This window comes from Gymnoscopelus microlampas (genome assembly GCF_963454915.1).
Source record: "Gymnoscopelus microlampas genome assembly, chromosome: 12".
In the NCBI taxonomy this organism is placed as follows: Eukaryota; Metazoa; Chordata; class Actinopteri; order Myctophiformes; family Myctophidae; genus Gymnoscopelus; species Gymnoscopelus microlampas.
This window is the reverse complement of record NC_139949.1, coordinates 29,737,984-29,761,567: the sequence shown is the minus strand read 5'-3', so window position 1 is coordinate 29,761,567 and position 23,584 is coordinate 29,737,984. Positions and strand designations below refer to the sequence as shown.

The 23,584-nt window shown below is 40.7% G+C and overlaps 4 protein-coding genes across 4 annotated transcripts in view; all 4 read left to right on the top strand.

Moving 5' to 3' along the window:
• Nucleotides 1-681: 681 nt before the first annotated feature.
• dpagt1 (dolichyl-phosphate (UDP-N-acetylglucosamine) N-acetylglucosaminephosphotransferase 1 (GlcNAc-1-P transferase)) lies at nt 682-5,628 on the top strand. The gene is made up of 9 exons (XM_084074625.1): nt 682-1,161; nt 2,405-2,525; nt 2,887-3,100; nt 3,817-3,963; nt 4,073-4,157; nt 4,288-4,476; nt 4,602-4,689; nt 4,926-5,081; nt 5,171-5,628. Exons 1-9 carry the CDS (start codon nt 1,007-1,009, stop codon nt 5,234-5,236), a joined length of 1,221 nt encoding a protein of 406 aa, XP_083930751.1. The 5' UTR covers nt 682-1,006; the 3' UTR covers nt 5,237-5,628.
• A 1,378-nt stretch (nt 5,629-7,006) lies between these two features.
• Nucleotides 7,007-13,128, top strand: hinfp (histone H4 transcription factor). Its single transcript, XM_084074903.1, has 9 exons — nt 7,007-7,508; nt 7,984-8,207; nt 8,751-8,862; nt 9,486-9,638; nt 9,757-9,834; nt 10,194-10,314; nt 10,765-10,903; nt 11,009-11,133; nt 11,223-13,128. The coding sequence occupies exons 1-9, from the start codon at nt 7,361-7,363 to the stop codon at nt 11,593-11,595; spliced, it is 1,473 nt and encodes a 490-aa protein (XP_083931029.1). The 5' UTR covers nt 7,007-7,360; the 3' UTR covers nt 11,596-13,128.
• A 1,793-nt stretch (nt 13,129-14,921) lies between these two features.
• Nucleotides 14,922-16,648, top strand: LOC311057495 (C4b-binding protein). The gene is made up of 4 exons (XM_084074455.1): nt 14,922-15,047; nt 15,318-15,836; nt 15,964-16,164; nt 16,384-16,648. The coding sequence occupies exons 2-4, from the start codon at nt 15,602-15,604 to the stop codon at nt 16,392-16,394; spliced, it is 447 nt and encodes a 148-aa protein (XP_083930581.1). The 5' UTR covers nt 14,922-15,047; nt 15,318-15,601; the 3' UTR covers nt 16,395-16,648.
• Nucleotides 16,649-21,927: 5,279 nt separating this feature from the next.
• The window catches only part of abcg4a (ATP-binding cassette, sub-family G (WHITE), member 4a), a gene marked incomplete at its 3' end in the record, with an annotated part of 34,297 nt that continues 32,640 nt past the window's right edge, over nt 21,928-23,584 (top strand). The window contains exon 1 of the mRNA XM_084073689.1: nt 21,928-22,200. The remainder of the gene's footprint in view (nt 22,201-23,584) is intronic.

Sequence of the window (23,584 nt, the reverse complement as noted above, 5' to 3'; positions counted from 1 at the left end):
ACTCTCTCTGTAGATGCAGCAGCACTACTAGCTAAACCTCCACTTGCTGTGTTGCCAGATTTTGCGAGAGAAATGAGCAAACCAGGTCTATGAAAACAAGCCCAAAAGAAGCGACTAGGCCACGTGAGCACTTTAAACCGGCCATATGCGTCGGATATTTTAAAATAGCCAATCTACAAGCTCACAGTAGATCTGCTATTTCCAAAGAAAGATCTAGAAAAAAAGTGAACATTTTGGAATATTTTAAAATCCACACAAATCTGGCACAAAATATTTTCAGAAGGGGGGGGGGGGGGTCTGCGGACAAATACATATTAATTTGGGGGTCCTTGACATGAAAAACAACTGGTTTAATCAACATTTAGGAAACAAGCCCAAATAAGCAACTACACTTTCGAAACAAGCCCAACAATCCGCAATCTGCAACTACCAATTTTTACAAGCAACTTTACAGAAAAGGAATCCCAAAGTCGCTTATAATAAGCCGACATGGCAACACTATCTGTTGTCGTTCACCAACCACAGTGACAGGTCGCTTTGACAAGGCTTGACAGTGCTCTGTAGGGGGCGCTAGTGTGAGTTGATCGAAATGCAAAGTAGGCACAGTGCAATGCAAAGAAGAGAAGAAGGAACACGACACGTCACTTCCGTGGCAACACTATTATTCGTCCGTCTCTTTGGTTGTGTCAACGGGAAGAAGGCTCCCTGACTCCAGTTAGATTAGTTCAAGCTTTACCTAAATCAGAGTTGTACTTTAGACTTTGGGTTTTAACGTTACCTCGTACTAACAATGGACACGTTTACGTTTTGCTCGCTAAAATGGATTAGAGTTTCAATTTAGGGAGGCATATGATGTTTCTATCATAGTCGGGATGTATTTAGTTTAAATGATCACTTAACCCCCCCCCCCCCCACTCCTGTCTGGTATCGATCGTCCGTAAGAGTAACCACTAGGTTAAACACACCGTGCGTTGATCTGTCAGAGGGACTTCTATTCAGTACCAACATGTCTCCAGTTCCTGTCCTACCGCTTGTGATCAACTGTTGTATGTCTGCACTTGGATGCGTGGCCACATTGAAGCTCATTCCAACTTTCAAAGACCATTTCATCTCAGCCAGGTTGTCCGGCGTGGACCTGAACAAAACCATTAAAAAGGAAATGTGAGTGTTGACATTATCATCACAGACTCTGATTTGTCTTTGTATTTTTGGAATGACAAAAAAATCATGTCGTGGTTGGCTTCATGGCTTATCCCTAGCTCTATCCCTAACTCTCGTAGACGTATTTATGATTCTGACGTTTTCAATCTACTAGAGTTGTAGGGTTCACCCCCCGTGGACACAGGGACTTTCAGCACTATACCCCGTAGACACTCCAAACATGTACAAATTGAAAATAAAGGTGCTTACCCCCACGCCCTAAATGTTACCTCTCGCTACGGGGTAGTAGTTTAATGTAATAATCCATGTCTTTCAATAAAGAAGTGTTTTAATGCCGTCTGTGGCCGATTCTGTCGGAAGTTCCCTATGGGCGGTATAGACGCGCCCATCTGGTGAAACCCGGAATTACACTCAATGTAAACAGGAAGTAAACGAGGGTGAAAAAATGGCGTTCGGCCACAGACGTTATTAAAACACTTCTTTATTGAAAGATATGGATTATTACATTAAACTACTACCCCGTAGTGAGAGTTAACATTTGGTGCGTGGGGGTAAGCACCTTTATTTTCAATTTGTACATGTTTGGAGTGTCTACGGGGTATAGTGCTGAAAGTACCTGTGTCCACGGGGGGTGAACCCTACACCTCTCGTAGATTGAAAACGTCAGAATCATAAATACGTCTACGAGAGTTGTATTCTACAGCTAGCTTATCCCTATAGCCGCAAGCAACTCTGAGATGCTGTAATGCTATCTGGCATCTAGAGTTGCACTGCCAACCATTGACAGCCCATTCATCCAAACAGAAAAGTCCTAACTATCTCATTGTATTAAACAACGTTAAAACGCACCAGGATTGCAGCTGTATGGAAAGCTTGGATTATCCTCTTTGTATCTGTCAAGTTTTTGTTTCATAAAAATCCACCATAGACATGTTATGGGCTACTTTCTGTCAATAAATTCCGTGCAGGTGATCCAAGCTTACGTACTGATGCAATCTTGGTGAGTTTAACGTAATTTAATACAATCAGATAGAACTTTTCTGTTTGTATGAATTGACTGTCAAGGGTTGGTATAGCAACTCTAGATGCCAGATAGAATTATAGCATCTAAGAGTTGCTTGTGGCTAACTTATCCCCATATTTTCCACTCCTTTGTGTGTATGCAAACATACCTGTCAAAAGGCCATTCTAACCTGCATCGTTTTTCCAAATCTCTCCTTGTCTTTCTGCCCATCGTCTGTAGTCCAGAATCCCAGGGTGTCATCAGTGGGACCGTGTTCCTCATCATCCTCTTCTGCTTCATACCAGTGCCTTTCCTTAGCTGTTTTGTTGGAGACAAGTGCACAGGTTTCCCTCACGATGAGGTGGGTTGATGCAGTGTTTCTCAAACCTTTTCACCTCAGGGACCCCCAACTTGATAGATACACATTAGGCCAAAGACCCCCAGGTGATACTTTCAAGATCTAGTCTAAAATATTCAGTGTTCATCAAACTCTGACAATTATATTTGTACACTGTCGTAGTTTCAGAGAATACATAACCCATGTCTATTTGGTTCTTAACTTCCAATCATTTTTCTGGGGACCCCCTGGAATCCTCTCAAGGACCCATGGGGGTCCCCGGACCCCACTTTGAGAGCCACTGGGTTGATGAATAGGTGGCAAAGCTGCCCATTGGCCAATGTTCTGTTGTTCCACCCTAATCTAGTTGTGTTGTTTATGTCAGTTTGTCCAGGTAATTGGCGCTCTGTTGGCCATCTGCTGTATGATCTTCCTGGGCTTTGCGGATGACGTGCTGAACTTGCGTTGGAGACATAAGCTTCTGCTTCCTACCATGGCGTCCCTGCCACTGCTCATGGTTTATTTCACCAACTTTGGCAACACCGTCATTGTGGTACCCAAGCCGGTCCGAGCGCTGCTGGGTCTCCACTTGGATCTGAGTGAGTTGTTTTACTGGATAGATAGTGACAGCAGTACATTTGTGAAGAGGAGGCAATGGTCCATCTCTATGATCTTTCAGTTGATCTATGCCAGTCATTCTCAACCTTTTTCATTTCAAGGACCCCCAGTTTGATATGCTTTAAAAGCTAAATACCCAATGTATCTCTGGGACCCAAATCCACATTAAGAAGAAGACAATAAGAAAATAATAGCCAGCACTCCGAAGTCCTTCTGGTTCTTTTAATTCATAGAGGCACGGACAGCATACACGGACACGTTTTGGTGTCAAGCCTTCCTCAGCGTGTATACATGCTGAGGAAGGCTTGCTGTCCGGAAGGCTTGCTGTTCGTGTATGCTGTCCGTGCCTCTATTATTAAAAGTACCAGAAGGACTTCGGAGTGCTGGCTATTATTTTCTTATTGTGAAACTTTGTGAGCGTGCACCCGGCAAATTGCATTGACAGACTGAATGAGCTTGTTTTTGTTTCGACCCAAATATACATAGTAAAATCTCCAGTGTTATAAATGAGAGTATACAAATGGAACATTTGTACACTCTCTGAATTACAATTCTGTGAGGGCCCATGTGTGGTTCCTAGCTAGGAATCAGTTACCTGGAGTCCTTGGACCCCATGTTCCCCATGTTATGTAATATGAGGTTTTAAGTGCTTGGGAGAAAGTAAATATTTTATTTATCATTTGTCATTGATCTCCAGGTATCCTCTACTATGTGTACATGGGCATGCTGGCAGTATTCTGCACCAATGCCATTAACATATTAGCAGGCATCAATGGTATTGAGTCAGGACAAGCTCTGTTTATCTCTGCCTCCATCATCATCTTCAACCTGCTGGAGCTTGGTGGTGAGCTTTCCTTTTCCAAGCATTTGCAATATAACACGCATAACATGTTCTGGACATTCTTTGTTTGACGCTTGGATTGTCTTTTCATGTTGGTCATCTAATTTTACAGGTGACTACAGGGATGACCATGTCTTCTCCCTATATTTTATGATACCATTCTTCTTTACCACATTAGCACTTTTTTACCACAATTGGTAAGTGTGACACATTACGTAAAGCATTTTGAGTATGCACTCATTGCACTGTATCCCTTCTGAACTTAAGCAGCAATATTTTATGCCAGTACTGTTGTAATTCGTTTAGTATCTATCATGTTTTGGACAGGTACCCCGCCTCTGTGTTTGTGGGAGACACTTTCTGCTACTTCGCTGGGATGACCTTTGCTGTAGTAGGCATCCTGGGACACTTCAGCAAAACAATGCTACTCTTCTTCATTCCTCAGATTGTCAACTTCGTCTACTCGCTGCCTCAGCTCTTCCATATAATTCCCTGTCCCCGACACCGCCTCCCCAGGTAACTCTTTACATGGCTTTCTTCTTGTCTGACAATTTTTTTAAATGAATATAAACATACAGATTATGTGTTTTCATTGCCTGTCTGTTTCTTTTTATTTCTCAATGTTACTCTTTATTATGAAGACTAAACCCAGACACTGGCAAACTGGGAATGAGCTACTCTAAATTCAAAAGGAAGGACCTCTCTAAATTAGGACATCTAATTCTCAAGGTAATTGCGGAGTATGTGTATGTTTTGTCCATATCACCCAGCCCTAATGTAATGTAACAGCACCTTCATATAATAGTTTACAGACAGTTTACTTACAGTGAACTATTCTGATGATGATGATGATGATGATGATGATGTGTGTGAGGGTGCAGAACACACATGCAAGGTAGACCAATGGTAACCTGCCAGAAAACATTCAGTTGTACAATAGTACCAATTATTTTGATGTCCAACAGGTGGCAGAGTTATTGTGCGTGTTAGAAGTCCGGAGAGGTCAAGAGGGGGATGATGAGTTTATTGAATGCAACAACATGACATTAATTAACCTGGTGCTAAAAATACTGGGTCCCGTCCATGAGAGAAATCTAACTGTCATCATGCTGCTCATTCAGGTAACAACAATCGCTTTTCTAAATGTTAAAGTAACAACGATTCTTAGGTAATATATTCATCTTTGAATTATTATGTTTTTGTCTCCTAGGTAATGGGAAGTGCTGTTGCCTTTGGAATCCGCTATCATCTAGTCCGCCTCTTTTATGATGAGTAGACACAGGTGAAGAGAAACAACTCTTATGATGTGCAGACACAGCTGAAGGAAAGCGGACTGAAGATTGACTGAAAGATATCGACGTGGAATTACTCGTATGACAAAGTATAAATTCGGCTTTGTGATCCATTTGACCTCTGAGAGATTATTCTTCACCTTTTTTTTCTTTCTCAGACCACTTTCTTCACTTTTTAATTTTCTTCTTTAGACCACTTACTTCAACTTTTAATTTTTATTCCTCAGACCAGTTTACAGTAAAGACTTGAAAGCAAGTTCTCACTTTGGTGAAACGCTTTCACTTTTTAGCATGCACAATGCCATGAGCTTCCTCAGGGAACTGCTGTCAATCCAGATGTGTCTGTCATTACCACCAATGGCTTAAATGAATGCTTGACAAAAAAGACAAGACAGAATCTTATTATTCCCTAATGGTAAACAATAAGTTGAACAAATAATGAATAATTAAAACAGCCTTGTTTGTTTGTGTTTAAGTCTTTTTTTTTAATGGTGGTGTTGACCATGTGTCTGCAGAGCAGCCATAATTGGTGGTAGAATGTTCATGAATAGCTTTTTGCTATAAAAAAAAAAGTTTTGTGCTATAAAAACTGAAATAGTTTTGCATGGTGATGTTGTTTGAACTCTGCTCTTCCACGGCAAAAATAAATATCATGACAATGTCTGGTAAATGTATACTGTAGTTTTCATAGCCTCTGAAATAAAAATGGAGTATTCATCTGTAGTCATACCATTGAAAAGTTGATATAAAAGAGGAACCAGTCTCAAATATGGAGAGCATGGTCTACAGTCAAGTAAAAAGGTAATGTGAGAAGAATGTCAGGAGTCTTAAAAGTTACTTCCGTTTTATGGATGGTGGAGGGTGAAAAGATAGGATGGCCTTTAGAATGAGTATTTTTACATTTCTAGGTGTTTGGCAATATAGATGGATATTTCTGGAAAATTGTTGCTTATTGCTGAAAAGGAATGTGTAATTTTGTGTTTTTAACATTCAAGCTTTATCAATGTGAAGTCAACTTGTTATGACACTGGACTTAGTTTGAAGCATTTTATGGGATTATAAATGTAAGAAATGATTTGCTTTTAAATCGAAGTGTCAAGTTGAAAAATAAAAGTACTCGTAATTGAATTATAATTGTGTCGTCATTGCTAAAATTGTTGCAACAGTTAATGTGAGACCAAAATAATGGAATATGTCCGGAACCTTTTCAGTTATTCTCATTTCTGAGGGCATAGTTCAGTGTAACTCAGCCCGCGCATACGCGTCTGCCACAACAGCTGTTGTGATTGGCTGTGTCCTGTGTTGCCATATCCGCTTATTATAAGCAACGTTGGACTTCTTTTTCTGTAAAGTTGCTTGTAAATACTGGTTGCGGTTTGCGTTTTTTTTTTGGCCTTGTTTCTAAAGTGTAACTTATTTGGGCTTGTTTCAATTTTTTGTATTATTATTTAAACCAGTAAATGAAATATCTTCATGTTAAGGACCCCCAAATGAATGTATTTGTTTTGTCCCCTAACCCCCATCTGAAAATGTTTTGTGCCAGGGCAGGGCCCCGTACCAGATTTGTGTTAGAATGTTTAAATTATCTTCTAAATATTCCACATTTTAGATCAGCTATTTTTAAATAGCCACTCTTAGAGCCACCATTAAAGCGCTCATGTAGCATAGTCGCCTTTTTTTGGCTTGTTTTTCTACACCTCCTTACTTATTTCTTTCCCAACATCTGGCAACACTGGCTGTGTCAACCTTGTGTTTTGCAGCTCTTTCTGTCCCATTTCTAAACCAGCGAATTGTTGCCATTAAGCAAATTTATTGGAGTAATTTGACGATTCATATTAAGTTAGTCTAAATCTGAACGTATCAGGAACAATCTTGGCGAGGCTTCTCTTCCAACAGTTGGTTGTTTTGTTGTTGGCACTCACTGGCATCAAGCGGTTGGTTGACTTGGTTCCTAACATCAGTTGTCGCCATGGGCAGGTGATGGGGGTACAACCTGTGAAACCCAAACCCACCCAGGTCGGTCTTGGACACATTCATGTTTAGTCTTCTTATTAAGTCTACTGGTGCATGAACCTGGCCGTTGGTAGTAGTTGTGATTATTAGACGACATGCCCCCCAACAAACGGATTAAAACACCGTTGGAACTAGAGTGTGAATGGGGCTCCTGTCAGGAGGCGTTTGGACGAATGGAGCATTTCTGCAAACACGTAGAGAGTCACCTGGACGCTCTGATGGCGGAAAACGACGAGGAAACAGGTATAGAGACAGTAAAATGTCGCAACATTTATCAATGGCTCCAGATAATGTAAAGTTGTGACTAGTTTGGCTTAATGTTAGAGGTGTGTGTCAATAATGAAGTGTCACTTAACAGGACCATGACACTACTCCACAGAGTATAATTCTGAGAGTGTACAGTCAGTGCACACATTTTGCACACCCTCTGAGTTACAGATACATAAAAGACCCATTTGGCTCTCTGAGTTAAATGGATACATTAACACTGTGGTGTTTACAGTGTACAAAATGTAACCACTTCAAAACCAGCATATTCTGGGGGAAACATTTCCCAAAAATAGCAGATCTACAACGCGCTGCAAGGTGTTGTGAGCTTGTAGATCGGCAATTTTTGGAGAAGAGATTTGGTGTGCAGACAGTCAAACTACAGAGCCAACTCGGTCCAGTTTACTAAGTCTTAGGTTTAAGTGGTTTAATGTTTTGTTTTTATCCCCAGAAGACAACTGCCTGTGGCAAGAGTGTGGTTTCTGCTCTGTGGAGAGTCCAGAGGAGATGAGACGTCATGTGTTCTTCCACTGTTATCATACTAAGCTAAAACAGTGGGGGCAGCAAGTGCTAAATGCCCACCGCACCATTGGCACATGCTCCATTGGTTACCAGAGCCGCAACATCATTCCTGAAATCCCAGAAGACTTCGCTTGCATATGGGACAACTGTGAGGTAAGATGGCAGTTTCCACCACTGAACAGGAAGAGAGGACTTGCTATTGATGGAGTGAACTGGGGATTCTCTAGCCTGGCATTGCCAGACTGATCACAATTTACAATGTAGGCATTTAGCAAGCAGACGCTCTTATTAAAAGCGACTTACAATAAACAATAAACCATACATCAAATGCAAAGAGACGGTGTAGTGCCTTTTGTAAACTAGGATCACAGGTAAAGCAAAAATCTAGCATCAGTCCAAAGTTAACCATTCATGTGGGATCACTCTAACATTCTCCACATGATCAGTTTGGCAATGCCAGGCTCGGTATTCTCTGCCTGTCAAAGAATACGTTGTATTCGAACGGCTTATTAAAATTTCCATTTTCAACCTGTCGTCTCTGCGTTGGGCATGCCATCTACAGCACAAGCTTGTAGAGCATCTATTTTCTCCTGACTCCATTAAGAAAGTATAAAATAGGGCTTAAGTGGTTAAATAGGTGTCAAAGTTTAGTTTTTCTTAAATTGTCTGAATTATTCTATATGTATGTGTTACCAGCAAGCCCCATATGAGAACCCGGAGTGGTTCTACCGCCATGTGGAGTTGCACAGCCTGTGTGTGGATGTACCAGTTGGTGACAGTGAATGCTTGATACGCTGTGGCTGGAAAGGTAAATTCACAGGAACATAATATGCACCTGTTGATCCGTTTGTAGTAGAAACCGACCGATATATCGGTCAACATTTTTTGATAACATTGGAATCCGCAGTTATGCAGCCAATGTGTCCAGTTTCGTTATCTTTTCAAATTTGTCAGAAAATAGCCCATCTACAAGCTCACAACGTGTCGCAGCACACCGCGTTGTGAGCTTGTAGATGGGGTATTTCTTTTACATTTCTTAGTACAGCTTTAGTACTTAAATAAAATAAAGTTCAGTTTGTTGTACTTTATATTTACTTGTTTGCTACTTGTTCTTAAATGTTTTTTCCATATATTGAAGTTTAATGTATATGCGTCATTTAAATTTGTTTATTTTTATGCATTTGTTTGATTATAGATTAAATGTTCTCAAATACAAATTTCATCAAATCTTAAGTTGCATCTTTTTCAATTTGCTCCTTTTTTTTCTTTTCTTTTCTTTTTTTATTACAAAAAATCAGCAAAACATTGGTAAATGTTAGTCAAAATCAGGATCACATCAGACCCCAAACTCTGACATCGATTGGGCTGATTAGATTGATTTTGTACTAGAGCTTGTACAAGTGAATCCTACATGTGTCTGTTGTTCCTCAGATTGTGAAGCCACTGTGAAAGGACGCCCCAAGCTGAGGGAGCACCTACGTAGCCACACCCAGGAGAAGGTAGTGGCATGTCCAGGCTGTGGCGGAATGTACGCCAACAACACCAAGTTCTTCGACCACATCAAAAGACAGAGTGCCATGGAAGGTGAGACAGTGGGCTCAGGTGTACTGGTGTTAGAACATAATAAAAATGTCATCTTTGTTTGTGTAGAATTCTTCACATGTCACTGTTAATTGCATTAATATCTCAATGTGTGCTATAGGTCAGAGGTTCCAATGTTCTCACTGTTCCAAGCGCTTTGCTACAGAACGACTACTGAGAGATCACATGAGGACCCATGGTCAGTACCTTCACTATGCTGTCTGTATTGTAGGGGTGCAACAGTTAATCGAACTAATAAATATAATTGATTATGAATAATTTAGTATTACGGTTTAAAATAAATGATTCTCAAAAATAGCAGAAATAGTCACTCTACAAGCTCTCAACGCATTGCATCGCAGGCTTGTAGATAAGCTATTTTCACTTTAATTTGTTGTCGATTATAAAAACTGTTGATTCCTTAATAGAAAATAAGCGATAGTTGCAGTCCTACTGTGTTGACTAGCCTGTATGCAGCACTGCAGTCTTAAAGTCAGTACCGGTAGTTAAATATGATTCGATGTGTTGCCATTGGTTTGTTTCTCTCCTTGTTGTTAGTAAACCACTACAAATGCCCATTGTGTGACATGACCTGCACATCACCATCATCTCTGCGCAACCACATCAAATTTCGCCACAGTAACGAGAAACCATACAGCTGTGAATACTGCGAGTACAGGTAAAACATCTGCTGAACCATCATAATATTTGTTATTCACAAAGTCTGTAAATGATGGCTTTTAGTTATTCTTGATGGTATTTTGCAAGGAAATATTGAGAACTAATGTAGTTGCATGTAGTACATACAGTGTGCATACGTACATATTTTTGAGAAAAAGTGCCGAAGACACGCACATCCCAAACAGACTAGGCTGGGTACTGGCTCAAACAGGAAAAGGAAAGGAAGAGACTTTGGCTCGAAACGTTACCTAAATAAATCTGCAAAGTGACACCATAACCCCATGGCAATTGCTACAGGACAGTTTAAGACATACAAATGACAGCATGATCATGATTTGATGTCAAAACTTCTAGAAATGTATCCCTATATGATTGAGTGGTTGAAAGGAACACAAGCACACAAAGATGCATTCTTCTTTGGCTCAGCCACTCCGTTTTCTGCTCTCAGCTGTAAGAACCTGGTTGATTTGCGTAAACACCTGGACACTCACAGCAGTGAGCCAGCGTACCACTGTGACAATCCCGGCTGTGACTTTACCTCCCGCACCGTCCGCACCATGAAGATTCACCACAGAAGAGAACATGAGGTGAGAGGCAAAACATTTTTACATAACTGACAATTGTCACTAAGGCAGGGAGCCAAAAGTTATGTATTAATCCTAAGGTTGTGCTCTTACTCACTGCTCCATCAGGGTGACCTTACGGCCCGCTATAAGTGCCACGTGTGCGATCAGTGCTTCACCCGAGGCAACAACCTGACTGTTCACCTACAGAAAAAGCACCAGTTTAAATGGCCTTCCGGACACCCCAGGTTCAGGTAATCCTCGGCCTACACTACATTATCCAGCAGCGCAAAACGCAAATTCACCTGACCCTAAATCTGGACCACCGGTCTGTTCTGTTTAGGTATAAGGAGCACGAGGACGGCTTCATGCGCCTCCAGCTGATTCGCTACGAGAGCGTGGAGCTCACCGAACAGCTGATGAGGGAGAGACACGACAGACAAGGGGACGAGGAGGAGGATGGCGCCCCGGGAGTTGGCCTCGGGCTAGGTGAAGATGCTGATGTGGCAACCTCCGCACAGGTGCAGGAGAAACTGCAAGGCGTTTTGTTGGAGGAGGTGCAGGGTACTGCAGAGCAGGACACCGACGCTGTAGAGGGAGATCCGGAAGAGATATTTTATGTTCTGACTGAAGGCTTGTCAGAAGCAGGGGAGGACTCTGTCATACTGCAGCTTCAAGACACCGTAGCAACGCAGCTGGGCTTGCAGGTGGTTTGACAGCCACAGCAAACCTACATACTGTGATGTCAGAAACCTTGTATCGCCATATTACAATCTTTTTATGTTTTCTTTTTTGTAAATTAATACCCCACTTCGTCGTACAACAGTTTCGCACAAAAGTAGCGAAAATATAAGATCTACAAGCTCACAACGTGTTGCATTTTGGCAAATTTGAAAGTGAAGGTGGTTAAGTCTGTGTGGGTTTTATAAGTATTTAACAATAGCTTGTGACTAAATAATAACTACATTGGACCCATTGGAACACAGGTTAATTTCCTGAAAAGTAACGGTTTTGAACATTCAAGGTTTCTGGCCAACAGCGACAACACACACTCTGTAGAGCTTCTTGTGCTTGAAGCCCACATGAAGGCTCACAGTGAGTCAGCATCCCCTCACCCCATTTACTTTGAACGTACACTAAATTGATATCTCAGGATTCAACATGAAAACAGGGTGGGGAAATTGAATTAAAGGAGTAGTTCACCCAAAAAATGGGTGAACTACTGCCTTGAATTCATGTTTTTTTTTCTTCTTTTTTTCTCGCATTTCTAAGCCAATAATTTGATGACTGGTGGAAAGATGCTAATGTCTCCAGTAGGAGACTCCACAAGTCCCCTACCAGAGACTGCCGGTCATCAAATTGTTTGCTTAGGAATGCGACAAAAACAAAAAAAATGTCCATGAATTTAAGGCGTCATGCGGTGTGTAATTGATAGAAAATATGATTTGTTTTGGGTGAGCTACTCCTTTAAGGGTAAATTATAGTTATAGATTTACAGTAGCAGTGGCACATCATGATTGTAAACCTATATTAGGTGGATGGAATTATTTTATTTTGTGTTTTATACAGAGGTAGTTCCCGTTTACCCACACTGATGCTTTTAAAACGATGTTCAATCAGATTCATTAAACCAGATTTCATTGTAACATATGACCAATATTGCATTGCCTGTGTTGCACTGCACAACTGATGTTAATTTTCTCTACTGTGTAGAGAAGGGTTGGGGCTGCCACGATTAAAAAATGTAAGTTGACGATTAATTGTCATACAAATAATTGCAATTAACAATTTAATTTGTTTAGCATATGAATACAATTTCTGTTTGCCTTTTAGGCTTGGTAATCAAAAATGTCACAGAGCATTTATGACAAATAACTTAAATCTACAACGAAACAACTGACTTATTTAAACATGTAATACTTACAAAAAATAGAAATGATCTACAAGCTTGCAGCGCGTCGTGAAGTCATTTAATATTTGAAAATGTATGAACATTTTTCAACATCGAAACGATTGTCAAAATAGATAATACAATTATCTCAAATAATTGCGATTAGATAATTATGCAATAATTGTGACAGGCCTACTGTAGGTAGGGTTTCGTGTCTCCCAAATCTTGCTCAACACCTTAGTTCACAACCATGAAGACATTGAAATGCATCTGTGAGGAGACTCTCCAGTGTTGGGGAAGTTACATTCAAAATGTTATACTTTGCATATTACTTTCAATTAAACATACAGTGTAATGGGTTGTGTTATATTATGTTCCAAGTAATGTGTTCTGTGTGAAGTCGTATTATTACACAATGTATTACTTATGTAATGTAATGTCTGTCTGTCATTCCCAGCTCCTGAGTGTGAGCACTGGGATTCAGCGCATTGGTGAATACAATTTTTCTGAAGAACAACTTGTATTTGTTTAGTCTGTTTCATCAACATACAGTAGATGTATGTATTTTGGGGTTCTTATGAAGGTGACTACATTTATTGTGGATTAAGCCACTAACCTCAGTAAGGTAGGTGTGTCTGTCTGTCTGTCTGCTTGCCTGCCTGCCTATAAAGGTAGATCTGAATTGATCCCGCAGGAGAAATTAAGTTTAAGCTTCATCCAGGTGATGGCTTCTCAGATGGTCATGATGAGTGTTGACAGTATACGTTGACATGTATATTGTGCTGGGCGAGATGCTGTGTGTGTGTGTGTGTGTGTATATACACATATATATATATACACATACACACACACACACACACACACACATACCCACCCTTAACAAATGTGAATATCGTGGAAACAAGTTCATTTTCTTCCATAATATAATTCAAAAAGTGGAACTTTCATATATTCTAGATTCATTGTGCATAAAGTGAAATATTTAAAACTTTTTTGTTTTAATCTTGATTATGGCATACAGCTCATGAAAATCAAAAATCCATATCTCAAAATATTAGAATATTACATGAGACCAAGCAAGTGTGAAGTTTTCAGTGTCAGTGATGTGCCATGTCATCTGCTGGTGTTGGTCCACTGTGCCAAGTCCAGAGTCAACACAGTCATCTATCAGGATATTTTAGTGCACTTTGTTCTTCCGTATGTTGACGAGCTTTATGGAGATACTGATTTCCTTTTCTGTATCTGTCAGATCTTTCAGATTCCATTCCTGTGACTACCTTTCAAAGTTTGCGGACATTGGGTAGACAACCCAGCCTGGCAGAGACGCACTTTGCTTTTTCCATAATCTGCATTCATTTTACACAGCTTGGTAAAGTTAAAACGTAGTTAAACTATGCCATGAAATGTGTAGATAATGTGACTCATTCAAAAGAGTGGGTTTTTTTCTGTCCCTTATAAGATGGGGACTTTTCTGTCCCCATCTTTAGTGGCCAAAGAGACAATGCACGCACGCACGCGTATTATAGGGTGGAGTATACAAGAGAGAGCAAGGGTGAGAAAGCACTTTGTTGTAGAAGCTAATCCACTTAGTGAGACTTTCATCTATCTGGCCTTAACCTAGTGCCAAACATTTCTTCCTTCATTACTCTGATGAACAGAGACAGAAATGTGGCGATACTGAATGGTTAGATGTTTTGATGCTAAGAAATCTATTTGTAACAAATAATTTCAAATAAATTCAGTCAATCAACTTTTTACATTTTATATCACAATGTAATATAATCTTCTTCATGTCTTCCCCAGTATTTTACCTTGATCTTATAAAAGCCACCGTTCATACATTACGTGAATGAAATTATAAATGAAAGACAAAACAGTGTGCCAAGTCACAGCATTAACTGTAGTACCATTAGCAGTGTTTAGTAGATTAGCCAGCATAGCTTAGTGTAAGCAGCCCTGCTTCTTCCTTCCATCCCTGACTGAACCACAGTATTGTCAACTCAAGGAGCAAGGGGACTGACTATTGCATAATAACCCACGACTTCTGGCTCAGTTTCTCTTCACAAGCATGGTAAAGCAGAATACCACTAGATTACAATATATTCTAGATTTACAGTTCTCAGATCTGAATAACATGTTCTGCTGTTTTCCAGGGTTACATTGCTTGCAACAGGAGACTGGCCACCGTGAGATTGTATGGACTTCTACTGTTGTTGGGGTCATTCCACAGGGTGTTCACTCAGCTGCCTGAACCAAGAGAAGAAGAGCAAGGTAGTGGTAAGAACTCATATTATACCAATTTGCCAATTTTACATGTTGGTTTGCTAATGGCACAGGATACAAAATGAGTCGCTATGTTACCACTAAACAATCAAAACATGACAGGAGTAGTAAATTGTTTTAATAGGCCTGCATGTTAGCCTCAGCCTTGACTACATTTCTCATTTGTGTTCCACATTTAAGGCGTCACAACTCAGGCTCTATTTGGATATTTGTCAATGCAATGGTTTAGTAGTAAAATAAGCTGACACAAGTAACCGATCCTAGGTGAGAGAGAATGGATTCTCCAGCCAGACTTCATAGATGACACATACTGGTCTGGGACTGCGCCCCTGTGTTTGGGAGGCTGTAAGGGGATACACCAGGAGCTGAGGAGAGATCGCTGCGGAGACTCTGAATGTTGCTGGTTTGGCTTCAAGTTCCTCTGCAGAGGTTACACTCACAACAAAAACAACTAATACTAGGCAGTAGTATTTACTGATATACAGTAGTAGATTCAACTATACTCAGTATAACAGTAGAAGGTCATTGTCTCAGATCAAATATTTTGTATGAAACTTAACTCCTCATGGATTCATTTTTATTGCCTCTTTAAGATTTCTCATGTGTGTGTGGCAGTGAACTGTGGTCAGCCAGATGTGGACTATAATGGCATGGTATATGGTAATGACTGGTGGGTGGGCTCTGTCGTGAGGTATGCTTGTCGCAATGGTTTCATGCTGGTAGGCGGCGCCACCAGAGCCTGCCAATCCAACGGCCTCTGGACACCTAAACCCACCTGCCTCCGTAAGTAAACACAGGTGAAATTGATCACGCTCATTCATTCCAAATGATCTGATCAAAATATTCAATACATGTCAGTTCAGAATATCGGTGGACTGTGGACGTGTCTCTGTGCCCTGTCTCTCTTCAGGGATGTGTCAACGCGGGAATATTGAGATCAACGAGAGGGAGTTGAATGGAACCTGCTCCTCCACCTGCACCGACAAAAGCTACGTTGGTCCCCCCAAGCGAGGCTGCAGCCGCATCGACAACTGTACAAAGAAGGAGACTGGCTGGAAGCGTTTCTTTGCGCAATGTGCCCCCTGTGTGTGTGACTGCTCCATATCCTGCGGTGAGTGCCACTCAGCCAATCAGAGAAGGTGAACTATGGTAATTGAGGGTGGTAGGTGTTTTTCCTGACCACTTTAAATTCAGCACACTTGAATGCGTGCCTAATTATTATAGTAAGAGAAGCATGTGCTTGTACATGTTCCTATTTGCGGTCTTATTATGAAAAAATGCCATTCACAGAACATGCTAGCCAATTTTTTGTTTTCATTTCTTCTCTTAGTGTCTGGCTAAGACGTGATGAAAATCCAAGTCGAGACTGCAGAGAGAGCAAATGAAGCACAAACACATGGGCAGCCTGGGCTCCACAGGTCCTCCATTGAAATGTAGCTTCAGCTTTTGTGTGGATGCTGGTGATTTACTGATCAATGGAAAAGGCCTTGATGGTGTTTTCAGAGTTCACTTCAACCCTTTTGGGACTTTAAAGACAATATAATGTCTCCTCTGTGACTGTTTATGGAATTATCCATTTTGATGAGAGAGAAAGCTGTGCTTGAGAGTCAAAGCTCTCAAATTGTGTTATTGCAAAGTTGTTGTTTTTTTCTACACACATACTGCACTATATCCACAAGTTTCCTAGGGCGTTGTGGGCATCACTTCCTGTCGATTTGATCCCTGATACCTGATCAAATCGACAGGAAGTGATGTCCACAACGCCCTAGGAAACTTGTGGATACAGTACCTTCCTTTAATTAGACAGGTCTTATTAACCCCTATTTGGTATAGCTGGATGAATGACTAATGTCTGAGAGAGAATGGTAACGATGAGGTGAATGGACTATATGAGCATAATTTGTTTGTGAACACTTGTACATGGTAGTTAAGTTGTAGTTAGCGCGAACGATGAGTACAGAGAAAATGAACCTGATACAAGAAAATCCACAAAGGACGTGGCTTTGGTCACAAAGTTCAGACGGAGTCAACGTAAAGATCCAAAAATGTATTAACATGTCAATTAACAGTTAAAACATGTAAAAACTGATTGAATAGATTGGGAAAAGTTGTGATATCATTCTATTATTAAGGATGGTACAGTTTGGTATGAAATAAATGTGTATGTAAATATGCTCTCAAAAGGAAAACAATAGCTCAGTATCTTTATCAATAGTACTTTATTATTTGGATATCTTTTTTAATCACTGAAAGATTTGTGTATTCTTACAAATTAATCATAACATGCTCAAAAGCATTACATGTCAGGAACTGGTTATGATATTGATTGGGATAATGCTAAAACCATAAAAAAGCCGAGCAAAAGTCATGGTAAAGCTTATTATGGAGGTCGTCAGTGTTTAGACCACTTGCTGAGCCTGAGGATGATGTGGTCATTTGCTTTGGGTTTGTAGCATCCAATTCCTGTCAATGAAAAATAGTTTAGAGATGCAGTATGTGGCTGCAGGGTGCTTTTGTCATCCTCTGGCGCAGCAGTAACCACTTGTAATTAATTGGGCTGATTGTCACACTACATCCTTTACACCTGCTATTAACATGCGTCTTTGACCACACAGAAATGCAAGTGTAAATGCATTATGACCACAAATGTAAACCAATTGCGTTTCCACACGACAACTCCAGTATGAAGGTGGAAATACGTGTTTACTTGTGACTGGCCACAAGCAAGCATTAGGCTAACAGTAAGCTAGTAGTCAATTCGTTATCCAGATAGAGAAATCCATGTAAGGTAATTTGAGGGAGATGTGAAATTAATCATGATCAGATCTCACTGTGGAAATATTTATTCTAGGTGTATTCGGTATGTAATCTAATATCTATATACAATCTGGATACAAGGCACATGTTAATGCCAGGTGCAAATGTAATCTAATTTCTATCTATACAATCTGGATACACGTCACATCTTAATGCCAGGTGTAAAGGGGGCCATAAGCTCAATGTCAGTGTTATATGACTTGTAGTGAGATCAGGACTATTTCACATGGGTGTGCCTGCTAAACCATGTAAAGGGAACAGACTGTTCCTTTTAAGTTTAACCAACCATAGAATCTTATCTTTACTTTTTAGTTAGGTTTATAATGGCTTTGTGTGAACAAAGGACTGCTGAGTCATCCATCCACTCTACATAGAATTTGTTATAATGTACTTTAGTACAACCATACATACATACATACATACATACATACATACACAAACGGTTTAAAAGGGCACTGGGCACACAACTAGTATGACCGCCTCAGCAGCTAATATTGAGTAACATTTTCTTAATAAAACCAATTTACTTTTGAAACAGTACATTTCAAATTAATGTGAGTAGCCTACGTAATGAGACAACTGACTCTGTAGGCTTGTTGAATTCCATTCTGGGCACATACTCAGTACTCACCCACATCAAGCGTGGTGTATTCCCATGCGACCTCTGACAGAACATACTCGCCCATAGCTAGCCTAGTGTATTCCCCTGAGACCTCTGACAGAACATACTCACCCACATCCAGCCTGGTGTATTCCCCAGAGACCTCTGACAGAATCTCCCAGTACGTCTGCTCAGCTTCAGACCCAGCAACTCCATTCACACTCACAAGTAGCAGGCCAAAGTCAGGGTCCTCCTTCACTGTGAATCTGATACCACAAACCCATTCACACACAGTTAAAACCGGTGTTAAATTAGCATTGCAGAGTATTAAAAAAAAATGCTTTAGTTTCCATTTGTAGAGTTAAATTAACACTAAAGTTGAACACCAAATGTATTTGTTGTGAGTGAAATACTGAAAATAAAGAATGACCCCAAGAAACATTGCATGGAAAGGTGTTTCACAGAAATGTGATTGTACTTGAAGTGCTGTTGTGTTTCCTGCAGTCTCCTCAGGGCACCGAGCAGCACGCCTCCTTTCACCACATGGCTGGAGTAGGACTCAGGAGTCGTGTTGAACAGGTCATTCTCCACAGACAGTCTTATAGGAACAGCCAAAGGACCTAGAATACAACATCTCTTACATTACGGTGAAGCCATGACATGATTATGACATTATATAAAGTAACGTAAGACAATACCATGACCATTTTTCTAAACACAAAGATTTTTCACCTCCACGACACTGAGTCCCCTGTTTCAGCAACAGCAGAAGGCTCATGAAGAGCAGAGTTTCTAGTCTTCTTGTCATGCTGTATAGGGTCTTTATGTTCAGACGTCTGTCTCATAACCCTGCAGCATGCTATACTTATAGCCTACCCAACCCCGATATGTTTGTGAACATATCAGTTCATGACTGATTGCCATGGTTCCTGCAATCCCGCCATCATTTAGAAGTCTATCCATTCAGAGTTAATAAATGATTGGGTCTGGAAAAAGAGTTGAGTGTTTGGTCTTGTCTCAGAATGCAATTTCTTTCTGTTGTTAAGGCTAATGAATGGTAAGAGGACGTGTTATCTAAAAGGTGCCATGAAGATCATGGAGTTCCTAGGTGGCGTCAATGATATGGCAACACAATAGTAGAATGTTAAGAGAAAAGTGATTGAGTAATTTTGAATGCCATGCTAAGCTGCACTATGTAACTTTCCTGTTCTACCCTGGATTTGAACCCTGGCCTCCTGTGCAAGTGCTGAATTGTCTTTCTCTTTTGTTTTTACCACTGAGCCAATAGCTTGCTTGCTCTGGAGAGAAATAGAATTTTGACTTTCAGGTCAAAATTCATGTCAGACCAGAGACAGGACCATGTCGAAGGTTGTATCAAACCAGACACAGGATAAATGTCTCGATAGAAGAGCAGAGAGACCAAATACAACCCCCCCAATTGTATAAGTTATATTGTATTAGCATAGCCTACTCTACCATACAGATTGGACAAAACAACATTTTATTCACTAAATATTTTTACATAATATAGCTTTAAGCTTGTTCTTATAGAATAAAAATGTGGGATAATTATTACTTTTCAGGGCAATAATTTATTTTTTACATTATTTGCCCTTTGAAATAAGCTATGAACGATGGATGCAATAATAACATTAACCACATGGCGTCGTTACAGTACACTTTCTACAGTTATCTGTCAGCTGCATCATATTTAGCTATACTGTTTGCCTTTATGACACATATTCATCACTATGTTATTCCAGACCAGTATCTAGCAGAGATACAACACCTAAGACTGACTCACTCCTTTAATTGAATAATGTTGCCTACCGTGAATAAATATCTTCTAGCTGACAAATAGATAAAACGGTCAAATAGAAGGCAATGATACTTGTCTAACCCTTATGAAATTAATACAGTATTTATTTCCTCAACCTACATTTTTTAAAGTATAAGAATAGGGCATTCCAACAAGAGGGCATATTGGGGAAGGAAAGAAAACAACAATGTTATTTGTTGTTATGATCCAAAGGTTTTTCCTGGTGACCTTGCATCATTCTTTCTAGTTGTGTGTTTAAGATGTAGAAATTGCCTCCAAAATGGTTTGATTTCACCTCATGGGTGATGTAAGGTATGTAGGCCTGTATGAACGCGAGTAACCCCGATTGTTTTACCGAAAATAACCCGGCCACTGCAGCATCAGCACCAGCCAGTTGCGCAGGTGCGGTCTTTAAAGAGACAGCGTTCGTGAATTGACGTAAAACACCCTAGTGTTTACAACATTGCTACCATTCAATAGCCCCAAACAGTCAACATTGATTGACAGCGCGATTTCAGGAGCCAAGTTTATAACTTTAAAGGAGTATTTCACCCAAACAATGACTTATTTTCTATCAAAATCACACAACCCATGAAGCCTAAATTATTGGCTTAGGAATGCGACAAAAACAAAAACAATATCCATGAATTCCAGGCTTCATGGGGTGTGTAATAAGTCATGTTTTGGGTGAACTACTCCTTTAAACGTTTTAAAAGATGGTGTAGGCCTAATCAATTCCATTATTCACAGCAGACAATTGTTTTGATGTAATAGAAAACGTATCAGCCTAGGGTCTAAAATAATAAATGAAATGCTTAATTGCTTTAAATAGCAGACCTAGTTATGGCCAACAATAGAGTAAACCCAAATTAATTCATTAACGGTGATGTTGCCTAACCTCGAACATATAACCCACAACGTCAAGTCAACAGGGCTATAGAGGTCAGGATTTTGATAGCCTATAGCAATGGTTCTTAACTTCAGACTCGGTTCCACAGATGGATATTGTGAAAATAGTAATGGTCATTTTCTTTCTTTCTTTTGTATAGGTATTAAAAAGGTCTTACAAGTCCTTAAATTGTCACTTCACTGTCATCATGGAGACCCCCCAAAACATCATGTGGGGAGTCTGGGGGTCCCCCTGGGGGTCCCAATCCACCGGTTGAGAACCACTGGCCCATAGTGTTATATTAGTGCCTAGAGAGAGCATCCTGCAACAAGGGCCTCATGCGGACATTCTCCTCGCATCACAACCCCTGCCAGCAACGCCCTGTATCCCAACCCGGCGTGCGTGGCGTGGCGTGCCACTGATGCACTGACCGACCGGTAAGATAACGGTGGATGCTATTGAGCTGCTGCTGCTGCTGCTGCTATGCCTAGTCCTACTGCAGCAGGGTTTTAACAGCTGATGATGACACGACTGGAGACAGCGATCAACACTAGGAGATGTGGGTTAGTAGCTTGATACGCATTCGGTAACCGACGACTGTCTTTATAACCAACGACGGAATAGATGAAATCAGCACCATGACAGGCATCCATCAGTTCCCCTGATGATTCTCAAAGATAGCCTACGGTCGGACATGATTTTAATTTCAAGAGTTGCCGTGTTGCATACGGGATGATGTACGCACCCACAGACAGCACAGACTGGGAGGATAACAACATTTGTTCCATATTGCCTCACAACAACAGCAGCCAATGCGAATTTCCATAGACTGTGGCGCACAAGTAGGCTATAACCATCGCTGCACGGGACTGTTTGGGTGATATCCTACCCTCTAACGTTGATGGATTGTGCCGTTTGATGTAGAGGAGGATCGACCGAGCACTGGTGCTCTTGCCCCGGGAGAAGACAACCAGGGGGCACCGCACTATACTCACCTGGTCCTTTCATCACGCAAGAACAAGTATGTTCAATGTGTACACATCATGCCTATGTAGGAAAATAGAAATGCGTGTGCCCGTATGTGCGCGCGCGCGAGTGTATAGGCCTGTGTGTGTGTGTGTGTGTGTGTGTGTGTGTGTGTGTGTGTGTGTGTGTGTGTGTGTGTGTGCGTGTGCGTGTGCGTGTGCGTGTGTGTGTGTGTGTGTGTGTGTGTGAGAGAGAGTGTGAGTGTGAGTGTGAGTGTGTGTGTGTGTGTGTGTGTGTGTGTGTGTGTGTGTGTGTGTGTGTGTGTGTGTGTGTGTGTGTGTGTGTGTGTGTGTGTGTGTTGTGTGTGTGTGTGTGTGTGTGTGTGTGTGTGTGTGTGTGTGTGTGAGAGAGAGAGAGAGAGAGAGAGAGAGAGAGAGAGAGAGAGAGAGAGAGAGAGAGAGAGAGAGAGAGAGAGAGAGACATACAGAGAGACAGAGAGATAGACAGAGAGAGACATTCTACTGCTCCATGCATCATTATGAACAATTTAATTTTGCCTCATGTAAACCACTGCACTTTGTGAAATATAATTTCCCCACTTACTTATGGCTAGTAGGCTACTACTGTAAAATGCCCCAGTCAGTGATAGAATTAGAGATGCATTACTTTGATGTTTTCTTCATCATTGAGATATAGCCTATAACAGGTGCTTTTGAGAAGCTCTGAGACTCACAAGCCTATATGCTGTAATGCCATTGTTTCTAATAACTAGCTCTACGGTTGTGTACAGTGCGTATACAGTGCCTCATTGATGCATTCATTTCACAGGCCTTATTTATCACATATGTGACTACACCACCACAGCTGTTTCTGCTCACATGCCCTTGCCTTGGGCACAGCACACGCACAGATCACGGTGGTTTTCATCTAAGTGAGAGGCCATTAAAGTCTGACAGTGTTCTACAGAGCTTATATCGTCGCTGTTGGGTGGAAACCTCATATGTCCAAAACCGTTAATTTTCAGGAAATGGGAAAAACAGAACCTGTGTTGCAATGGATCTGATGTAGTTAGTATTTAGTTACATGCTCTTGTTAATACTTTTCATTGGTTCAATATTTCTAAGACCCACAGACAGACTTAACCAATTTTTATGTAAAACAAAATTCCCAAATTGCAGATCTAAATGGTAAAATGGTAAATGGCTTTACATTGATTGTGCAGATCTACAAGCTCACAACGCATCACACATTGTGAGCTTATAGATCGGCTATTTTCCCGACTTCTGTGTGACACTGTAGACTATATGACAAAATAGGGCATTAAATTGCCCCCAAAAAACATTGAAATATGGAGATACAAGGTTTCTGCCCGCCAGCAACGATATGCAGGCTAGCAATGGAAATTCACTAATGGCAGGATGATCAATAAAAAGCACGGT